Source organism: Leptonychotes weddellii, chromosome 7 (assembly GCF_054177405.1).
Source record: "Leptonychotes weddellii isolate Sample4059 chromosome 7, ASM5417740v2, whole genome shotgun sequence".
Taxonomy (NCBI): domain Eukaryota; kingdom Metazoa; phylum Chordata; class Mammalia; order Carnivora; family Phocidae; genus Leptonychotes; species Leptonychotes weddellii.
In genome coordinates this window covers 28,490,815-28,502,107 of record NC_138375.1, presented here as the reverse complement: position 1 = coordinate 28,502,107, position 11,293 = coordinate 28,490,815, and the positions used below count along the sequence as shown (strand labels likewise).

Genomic DNA, 11,293 nt, shown 5'->3' with positions numbered 1-11,293 from the left:
CACCATGAATCTGTCCAAAGCTTCTAGGACCGGCTTGAGTTACATTTATTTAATGTCTATAATAGGGATAATAAAGAGAGGCTACACATGGAGCACCAATCTAATCACTTATATCCATCCCACGGTTGCCGTAGTATTTAAGTGTCAATTACTTAGCAGGCACAGAATTTTGCAACAGGTCATTACTAGTTCAGAGACTAGACGAGATTGCTCTAAAAGCTAATGAAACATGTTGCTTAAATACTACATTTCTTATGAACCAGGGAAACTTCCTTTACAGTGAGTCATTGATGTTGACATTCCTGTGTAGGCTAACCAGAAGCCTTTTTGTAGTTCAATAAAAATAGGAATATCTCATAATGGACTGGGAGGTCTCGGTGAAAGCCCAGCAAAGTGGCGTGTGATAAGCAATCATTGCTACTAGTTCATCTTATGCTAGAACTATAGACGCAAGTAGCACGCCCATGTTTTATCATCTTAAAAAATGCCAAATACAGATGGTGTGCATTTAAGAGGCCTGGGAGAAGGAAGAATTCTCATTCCATCTGCTCATTCTGGGAAAGTCTCCTGTGGTAAGTCAGATTTTTGTGTGTTTTTTTTTTTACCAACTTCTTGCTTTAAAAAAAAAGGTTTAAAGGATCCTTGGGTCTCTGAGTGCTAGGCAGGTATATGAGTTATAACTTAATGCAAAGGAAAAACACTTGACACAATGTCTAGTCAAAGCTCTGATAAATTGAAAACAGAATATACTTCAGAAGTTTTTAGCATAACTATTAGATAGTAGTAATCTCGCTCTTAACTTAAATCATATTCATTTAACATGGCAGGAGTAGAGGGTTAACCAGCATTAGATTCACACGGAAGCTATCTGCAGCTGGAAATGATTTTGAATAACACATTTTAAAGGACACAGAGATAGATCCAATAAATGAGTCTTTATAGTCTAGAAAACCAGAAAAACTAGATTGTCCTAGTATATAAATTTATCATCTCAAATAAGTTAAGCCCCTTTGGGGAAGTAGCAATTCCTTTGGCACTATATGAATTGATGACTTGTTTAGTTAATTTATTTATTGCCTTTTAAAATACCCAAACTGAGTTGTTTATCAGGCTAGCAGTAGAGGTTTATAAGAAACAGCATATTACATTGACTATTACTTCACATAAATATAAAGTTAAGACACTAATTACTTCTTCAATCTTGTATTTCAATACAATAACTAGATCAATAGTATCTAAAATACTAACTAGATCAAATAATAACTAGATCAAAAGTGAAACAAACAAACAAAATCATACTGTGTTTGGGGAAAAAATAGCACTTTTCTAAGGTTCCTCGAAGTCAGGGGTTAATGCCTCCTCAGGAGCTTATCTTAAAAAGAAAAAAAAAAGTAAATGAAATATTCAAGACTCAAGCATTTGGAAATGTTGTCTAATGACATAACCAGGATAACTTTCTTAGGTATCCTGTTTTTATGCAGCAAATCAAAACAACTTGATTTTTTGTCCCTTCCCCCAGCCCTGTAATGATTTAAATGTCAGAAAAGATGATGTAAGAAAGCAACCCAGTAGAATATGTAAGCTAGAAAATCTTCAAAGTCACTTTTTAATTCCTAGAATAAACTTTTCTTTAAATCTGTAGATTAAGGTGATATTCGAGGTCTTTTCCTTGTGTTCTTTGATTACTATAACTAAGGAAGAAGATGAGTAAGTTGTATCTTCATTTTGTAAGTACACTTAGTTCTCTGAAACACCACCATCCATTTTAATCTTATTGGTGGAAGTCACTTCAATGACTTGCCAAAGGTAGTATGGAAATTGACTGTCTGAAGCCTTCTTGGATTGGGAACATTGTTTAATGTTTGGGACCACATAGGGGTGGCTTTTTCCCGAAGGTTCTAGTAGATACAAGACTCCTTGAATTACTTTTCCAAACTTGCTGATTGTGCTTCATGATTCCTAAGGTAGCTATCTAGCTGCGTTTGTGGAAGGGAGGTGATGACTTACATGATTCTAACAGGCATAATTTTGGTTACATTTACTTAGATTTATAGAGTTCATGAAACAAAACCTGTCTCACGTGCTTAGACTTTATAAGCAAAAGTCTGACATTAAGCGGTAGGCTTTCTAATTGCAATTGGAACTTCCTATGCTCATCTATCTGTGCTGCGCAAAGACCTTATGCAGATATTTCAATACAGTGGGATCATTTATTGTTTGATGTAGTTGCTTCAACTGTGCAGCAGCTAAAATCCCAAATCTGCCTCCTTTAGCATGGGTTAATGTACTACCTTAAAATGCACTTATTTATTAGCACTACTTACTTGGTCCAATACCATTTCCGAAAAGATAAAAGAATAATGACAGAGTGCGAACTTTAGCTCGACGGTACGTGTGCATTTTTGCCGTCTTGTGCTTACTCTGTAGCAGCTTCTTGGAGTATTTGTAGATATACACAGTTTCCAAGCAGGTAGTCTAGCTATTTCAGGACCTTTTTTGGATCCTGCCACCTAAATTTTCCACACTTGGGTAGTTTTAGTATATCACCTCAAGAAGCGAGAAAACAAGTTGGCAGATTCACCTTTCTCCTTGTCTACCAGAAACTGAAGTTACCTAGGGATTTCTTATCTGTTAACCTATCTAATTTGGTCAGCAACCAAGAAATAAGCAAATGAGCCTGTATTCTTATTTCTCCCAGAAGAGTTCCCTGGCCTTTTAGATAGCATTCTGGAACTTTGTAAACTTCGGTGTGGTAGAGCACTGGTATCCAGAGGGGAGAGGGCTGGTTATCAGGTTGCTGGTACTATGCAGACCTGAAATTTGACAAATAAATAGAAAGTCTCTTTTTATTTTGTAATTGACTCTTTTTGTCTCCATCTTATTTAAAAGCAACCAAGTCTTTTCTAAGGGAAATCAGCTAAGTTATGAAGAACCACCCATAAAATGGTAATTGATATATCAAGCACACAGATAACAAAAAGTAGTTTTAAAAACGTATATATTCTTAACCATGGAGGTTAGCAAGGCCACCATCATTCTTAGAGATGAAGCGCAAATGCCCTGTCGGAGGTGGATATCTGGCCCAACTAGAAAAGATCCTATCAGACGTGGAAATGTGAGCCAATGGCAGGTTTCTCGTGGAAGGTTAATGCCAACTCTAAGGGTGTGTTGGACCCTAAAACAAAGGATATATTCTCTTGGAAAGGCCACCTAGAACCCAGAGATAACATATTAGGGTAAGATAACTTAAACTGATCTTGTGTTGTGTCTACATAGCTATATGAACTTTTTTTCATAGTTTTGTCTATGTACAGACACAGAAAAAGAAGTCCCGCCTGTCCATATACAATTATGACACACACCACGGTTTGACTCTTCTGTGCTGATGGTACAAGGCAGCTGGATTCTCGTTCCTTTAAGCTCTTCAAAACACAGCTTGTCTCTGAAACATGAGTTGTGGAAAGGTACAGAAACACTCAAACACTGGCTTTGAGGATTATATAAATGTGGGCCTCTGCCTGAAAAGGAAAACCACATTGGGATTTAATATAATTCAGCCAGGCTATTAAAGAAGAAACCGAATATCAGGCAATGTTTCTTGCCTTGGAAGAGGAAAAGTTTAAGATTACCTGCTTGCTTTTAAAGTGCTCTGCTGTAGTAGATCATAAAATAATTCTACTAGAGTCCGTGGCTCTTCATTCTTACTTATGTTTAAAATGCAGATGGTTCTAAATAACATGCCTTCTTTAGCTCTTCTAACATCCACGTAGACTTTCAAGATGACTATTAAAACGGTACTAGAGTAGAAAGTGGACTGTGTTTAACGATTAGGATTTATATGCGTAAGTATCATAGGTGAAGGGCTCAAATGAAAAAAAAAACTATTGTATCCTGATGTCCACATGCTAGATATGCTGTACACCCATTTTGACTTAATTCAGGATTATTTCATATGGGAACAAGAAAGCACAACTTGATGTGTGTTCTAGGACACAAACTAAGATTCATTTCTATGGTTTATTTTAAAATTGGCTTTCATTTCGGTAGCTAACCTAACTCGGGAAGACTAGACTTGAAAAAAATGAAATACTTGCTGGTCAGTTTGGGTAAGTATACGTATATGTGAGGGAAGACTGTTGAAAAAGGTATGAATAGTGTCAGTGTATTGGCCTAGGAATCAAATGGTACAATGACAGTCCTTTTCCCTCACCCCAGTTCATTAGCTTTTGGGCTACTTTTTTCCTGCAAGGGTCAAGCATAATACCTGTTATACATTTAAATGCCAAATTCAAAGTAAAAATCATATGTTTACTGTGTTTTTGTACCAGTTCCATAATGCTTCTCCTCAAATCACTGCCCCAAAGGCTCTGAAATAGAAAATTTCTAGAGGCTTCCATGTTAGCAGTGGTATTTTTTTTATATTTAAAACCCTAAAATTGTTCATGTAAGTTGTTTGTTCTTTAGAATACCCTCTTCCTTTGGCTTTAGGATGAGAGGAAAGCAGACTGAAATATAGTATCCTACTTTCCCATTTAATAGTACACAACTGAGTTCTTCTAAATTCAAATTTTAAAGCTCATTTATTCCATTTGCCCATTCCAATTATCTATCAACACTTCACCTTTTAAAAATCTTATTCCTTCCACATGTTTTTTCAGCATACTTTCTGGTTACTATCACTTCATAACTTAAAATAGCAAACTCCGCAACGGTCCCTTTCTGTCACTGTCACTTCAGCATGGTGTCCCCAGCCTTATGACAGCACCTTGGTGCAGGCTACTGTGCCACCACCAAAACATGCCGGGTTTTCTCCACTGAAGCAAGCCCTTGGTGTGGAAGTATCTTCTTGGCTGGGTTAGGTGGGAACCCTGACATTTCAGCCCAGGTCTTTAGTGTAGACTACTCACTGAATACGCATTCCTCAGCCATAAAGAGTTTTCCCTTCATCCCTACCCCCAAACACACACATCTGCCCCATGTTGACCACTTTGGTCCATTGGCCATTTCCCAAAAATGTCTTGGCTTGCTCTACAGATTGGCCCACCATACTGCCAGCTACCTTTGAGCCTAAAGCCCAAGGTGTATGGCCCCCACAAAAAGCCATATTATTCTCTCTCCCAGAACAATGAATTCCAAATAGATTTGCCTCAGAATGAATGGGAATCACTCATGGCTTCTTCCATAGGTGACTTGATAGCTCTCTAATAGAAAAAGCAACAGCTAATAAGGTGGTTCAAGTTGGTACTTAATATTATAAACTTGACTCAAGGATGCAGTCATTACCTTGCCCATCTCTCTCCCCCACATGGCTCCTGAGGTGTAAGTACAAATGAGACAAGAGCAGATAAGGAAACAAATACCACATTGTTAGGGGAACCAGGGCCCAGGAATCCCCAAATGCGGCGCTCTGATAAATGCAGGCTGAAGCACACTGTACACTAGACCAGAAATCTCCCATTCTCTTTTCCATGTCAAGTTGTGTCTGCTGCATTGCCCTGCCCAGCTCACTTGAGATATACAGAGCACATGTAACATAGCTAGTTGAGCCATGTCCAGATGGTTACTGGGGCCAAGGGCACCATGGTAGAGTATAACCCAAATGATCCAATGCCAGCAATGTAAAACAATGGCAGAAACATGATTTTCAAATCTCTGAACTTTCAATGTCACTTCCTTCCCTTTGTAGAAGTGAGTTAAAGGATAAAGTCAGATTCCCGTTTTTCCTCTGTGTTCGGTCTAAGCTAGAGGAGGTGATGCTCAAGAACTGGGGTGGAAGGATTGACTGGGATGTTACAGTTGAGATAGGTATACTCTCTAATGTCAATTAACGCAGTTCCAAGCCTTGTTTGTCCATGTGCACAAGGATTCCACATGGTCAAAAGACCACAGGGATATTCCAACACTATAGTCTTTTTTAGAGTTGAAGAAGTGTAAAGAAAGGTCTAGACTCAGCGCTCTGTGCATGTCTTTGTTCATGCCAGCATACTAACTTGTACCCAGCCTTCCCAAGAGGCAAGAGCATACTTTGATTATGAATTCACACTTTCTTCTTTTCCTGACTCTAAAGACTTAAGTACTCTGAGTAGTCATTGTACTGAAACAACTGAGTAATATGATTGTAAAATTGAGCGTAAACTTAATACTTCAGTTCAACTTGTGAACAATTTCAGACATTCCTAGTGAACAGCTTGCATTGCCCAGTCTAGAGAATGGACCCTCATCTGGATAGCATTAAGCTCTCTTTTAAAGCTTAAGCTCTCCCAAACGCTATTTATTATGATGACTATTTTTTAGGCTCCAGTAGGAGATATTCCTAATAACTTATTTTAAAAACAAAATGGGTGTGGTGGGTACAAAAATTAAGAGAGGGCATAATGAGTCAAAAATATTGAAAGTTGCCAACCCAAGAAGTCAAACTTCCTGTCATGCTTAAAAAAAAAAAAAAAAAAAAAAAAGGAAAAGAAAAGGCCACACACTGAACAGTAGAGAATGTACTAAAATGAATTTGAATTCTTTGATCTGTGAGCTGCAGCTCAAGCCTAGCCAAATACTTTCTTCCAAGCAGCCAAATCAACATTAATAAGCCAGTTTGACCAAAAAGGACTCCAGCTTCCTAGGTAAAAAAGAATCCAGTGACAATATGTGATTAGATCACATAAAGTCCTTTTTCTGTTTTGGTTCAGAAAACATCTATAAAATGAAATTCTGCTAGGCTATCTTCCTGTTCTGTGCTTGCTCTGTCTACTACATGGAACGTACTCTTGGTTCAGTCTGTACATAATGGGTTTAGCACAGTCTTCTTAAAAAATGGTTTTTAAAAAGTGACACATATAATCTCTAGGAAGAGGACAGTAGAGCCTCATGTTAGGATCTAGATTTCTCTTGACACCAGCTCCATCCCAACCAGCTGTTTAATGATAGACAAGTTATACATTCTTTCTTGCCCTCAGTTTCCTAATCTTTAGTAATGAAAGGGTGTGACTGATGATTCCCTAGGCTTCTTCCAGCTCAAAGTCTAACCACTTGGTATTTCTTTAAGGGGACAAAGGGTCATCATGGAAGTAGATGGTTGGAACTCAGACTTGTTGGTACATTAGAATTACCTGGGAATCTTTAAGATATATTGGAGTCTGTGTCTCTTGCTCCAGAGATTTGGATCTAATCGATCTGCGTGTAGCATGGACATCTTTTTAGGAGCTCTCCAGTAAAAAATTCCCCAGGTGATATGAGGTAGACCCTCTAAACTGCCAATGGTAATGATGTAGGCTTGGATTTGACTCAGAGTCTCTGGGTGGCTCGGAGTAGATTCAGAAGCCAGAGTTGAATAGGAGGGGCTCTATCACTGGCAAACACTCTCACTTTTTCACCTGGGCCTTATTGGTTAAAGCACTACATCCTTCTCTGTGTGTCCTTGCTAGCTGTTTACTTGTTGGTCCTCATTGTTCTGAAATTGTTTAAACAGTTGCTGTGGAAAAGCAATGTTGGATGCAACATAAGACCACACAGGACACAGCGTGTGAGACACAGCTTTGATTTCATCACAGCTACCTTTCATTGAGCACTTTCTATACAGTAGGCTGTGAGGCTTCTGGTAACAACTCTGCAAACTGTATTCCCATTTTACATACGTGACTATTAGATAAGTTGCCTTGAGGTGCAGAGCTAGAAAATGGCAAGTGTGTAAGACCCGCCCAAGCCTCAACCCTTAGCAGTTCTGCTGTCCTACGTCTACCTAAAATTAACTGTTTGGGGCACTCTTGGTCTGACTTGGTTCCAAAGACAGGGAAAAGCTTCTCGATTCAGTCCTCTAGGTCCTAGAGCATGCTTTCCAAGGGTTCATAGCAATGAAGAACGCTCTCTGTCAATGCATAACTGGTGTAGATCTCCTTGACTCAGGCATGTTTTGTTCCTGAGGCCCCCACCTTTTCTTTTAAGTGCTGACACTTACAAGAAAATCTCCTAAGGATTCCTTTTTAAGGGTGCATTAACATGGTCTCATTTCCCCAATTAAACAGGTTGCAAAAATCTTCCTGTCTGTTGCACTGGGCCTTTGCTGAATAGAGTAAGCCTTCCCTAAAAGCATAAGATTCCAAACAGTTTAGAGGAGAAAGGCTTTACACCAAGTATCAGAAAGTTTAATTTCGCTGTATCATTTCTGGCAACATCCCTTATTCTCAAAAGGTTACTTGGGAAATAGTGGTGAAGGCAGCTTGCTGCCCTCTTGGACTCCGACATCTGCCTTAGAGGTTAATATTTCACGTGTCCTAATGCAGTACCTCAACTGAGACAGACATAAAGTTCCAAAGGACAAGGGAACATATTTTCTGACAAGTACAAAGTACTGGACACTCTAGCAAAGATGTTTATGTTGCTTTGTTCATGACTCTTCTTATCACTCTTTCCTGTGTCCATTTTATGTGACTCTTTCTGAAAAGTTAACTGGTATGTTCAAGTCAGTGGGATGAGGACTTTAAAAGCAGCTTAGAAAACACAGGTTAGAATCAGTGTGATTTTTTTCAAAAAGATAAGAGCCACCAGCTTCTATAGGAGACAAGGGAACGCAGATCATGTTTAATTTTGAGCCTAACGACTTATTAATGACTGATTTGATTTTGTCTTACTGAGTCCCTTAACTTACTCATAAAATAGACCCATTTTATTTCACAGAGCTGTCAAGATAAGTGTTTCAAGGGCTTGGTAGGTAAAGTGTTTGTCCCCTCCTCCTTAGCATAATAACAGATTCTCTACCATTTGTGGAATGGGGCTACCATTAAGTAAGTCCTTAAGTTACTCCTTTTACCAGCATTTTGAGACTGACCAAGCAAATTTCTCTCTGCTGTGTATAATATGGGTAGGAAGATTGCCTGGGAGAGAGGGGGGACACTTCTGTCAGGATATTGTTGAGAACCCTGGAATCATTAAATACTAGCACTGCTGATACCCACACAATCCTACTGAAGGAAAGGGTGCCAGCAAGAATAAGGAGGTGCCAGCCAAACTTCTCCCTATACACATTAATCCCTATACTTGGCATATTCCAGGTTCTAAATACTAGATGTCTTGCATGAATCCACTTTAAGGGCTAAACAAACTAGCAGATTTTTTTTTTCTTGTGCAAGGGATATACTTGTCATAAGATGACTCAAGCAGTCCTCTGGTATACATTTCTCAGAACCTTCTCAGAAACTGAAAAAAAGATGTTGCAAGCGCCAAAATCTCTTCTAGTCATCTGATTCTTGTGCCATGGAAAGGGAAAGTTCCTGCATTCTTTCAGGGAGGTTTGTGTTAAGTCCAGAATCCAAGTTATGTATCTGTGCTCAAAGGGGAGCTAATTTTCTTGACTTAGCAAAGTTTCTTTCCCAACTTGTTGTTCTATATTAGGCCTTAAGAAAGAGTCAAGAATCTACAATAGCTTCAGAGCTTCCTCTCTTTCCAGCTGTGCCTTCTTATTCCTCTCCTTGAGTTTCTGACACAGGAAACAGCCCACCACTAGGAAGAAGAACCAGCTAGGTTTAGATGGGGAGCTGTTTATGTGACCCTTTGAATATGTTTTTGAGCTTTAATTTGTAATCCCTGCTTTATGAAAACACCCCTTTCGTGTGTTTCCTGATTAATTTTGTGGTTTTTGGTCAGGAGAGTTAATGTGACTAAACCCAAGGAATAAGAAGGCTTTCTGGATGTCCTACATCCACTTCTCCCGCCTTATGAACACCTTTTACCTTACTAGAACTTTAAAACAGAACACAGAGATTAATGCAATCTAGATAATTTTTTTTTTAAAACTGCCCCTAATTTGGGAAAGTAATCAAAGAAAATAATAGGGCACCTTTTGGCCCCCAGATCCCTTTTCCAGGTCCAAACCCTTTCCAAAAACAATTTATTATAAAACCTGCTGAAGGTTTTATGAGAACAATGGATAATTCTGTAACACTGTTAGAAGAATTATGCATTTGAGCTTTCACATGTTTAAGTTGATTATTCTCTACAGAGGAACCTGAGTCTAGAAGCTAGACTTCCTCCATCTACTGTATGTCAGATGGTAGCTTGGACATTTGGAAAGTCTGTGATGGGGAAGATTTGCTCTTTTAACCTTGGGAGAAAGGTAAATGTTTATCAGTCTGGTATATGGGATACTGGAAGAATGCTTTTACTAAAATCTTTCAAAAAACCTCTTTAACATTTCTTTATAAAGGAGTTTATCTCTGAGTCTTGGGGCTTTTGAGGAGAGTCTACTCTCTGATCATTTCAGAGAACAAGGATACGTTTTAAATGGCATGGCCTGCAGTGCAGACCTACCTTTGGTTGTTGCAACCTGATATAGATGTGCATTTTCTTCAGGGAATTTATGCTAAAGAAACATTTTCTCTCTATTATTTTTTTTTTCTTCCTTGCCCCTTATAACTGCTCATTCCTAAACAGTGGAAGGATATAATTAAGGGATACCAAATACCTTTAAAACAATTCCAATGGCATATTTGAAAAGGTAAAGAGTCAAAAAGCAAATAATGCTCTGAAAGAAATGAAAAACTTGAGGTTGCTATACAAAAGTGAAAGGAAAGAAGATTGAAGATAAGAAGGGGCAGAATATTTAAGAATCTCACAAACAAAACAAAAAACATCTAAATCTTTGTCCTAACTCAAGGGAAACCACCACAAGACCAAGCAGGAAAGCTTCAATGTTATTCTAAAATTTAGAAGAACTTCATCATTAAAAAAAAGAATCCAGATCATTCCAATACAGAAAACACAAGCCATGGACGGGAGCATCGAGTTTGTTATGGGAGCAAAAGGTAGGGAGGGAAAAGGCTCATGAAAGGGGATAGGTGTCTGATGCATGCAGCCAAATAACCCCAAAAGGCTGACCAGTAAAGTAATTGGATTTGGTCAGGACACCCATCAGCAGTTGTAGTTGAGTTTCTGAGAGTAGTGTTGAGATGAACAAGTCCTTTGAGAGGAAGGGAATATGAAAAAGGAGAGGGTAGCAGACTGTCAAGTTTAAATGTTTAATCATGAAATGATCATGAGATGATGATTAGAGGGTTATAGGGAAGTGTTTTCCTTATTTCTGAGATGAGATCTGAGCAACTTATAAAGGAGAGGGCCCAGTGGAGAGAAGGTGAGGATGCAGGAGGATGCATGTCCTTGTATCTCCTTAGGTCAGAGCTTAGTGTCACCTCCTGATGTTGTTAACATGGGCAAATATCCTCTAAAATTGGAATAAATTCTCTGAAATTAAGAAAATAATTATTAGCTTACTGAAATTGGAAGTGTGGCTATGACTAGGAGATTTATC

General features: G+C 38.6%; 1 protein-coding gene across 1 annotated transcript in view; it reads left to right on the top strand.

Annotated features, from left to right (window-relative positions):
- Nucleotides 1-2,923: 2,923 nt before the first annotated feature.
- The window catches only part of DAB2 (DAB adaptor protein 2), a gene marked incomplete at its 3' end in the record, with an annotated part of 27,835 nt that continues 19,465 nt past the window's right edge, over nucleotides 2,924-11,293 (top strand). The window contains exon 1 of the mRNA XM_081825793.1: nucleotides 2,924-3,464. Within this exon, the coding sequence (XP_081681919.1) occupies nucleotides 3,450-3,464 (15 nt within the window). The remainder of the gene's footprint in view (nucleotides 3,465-11,293) is intronic.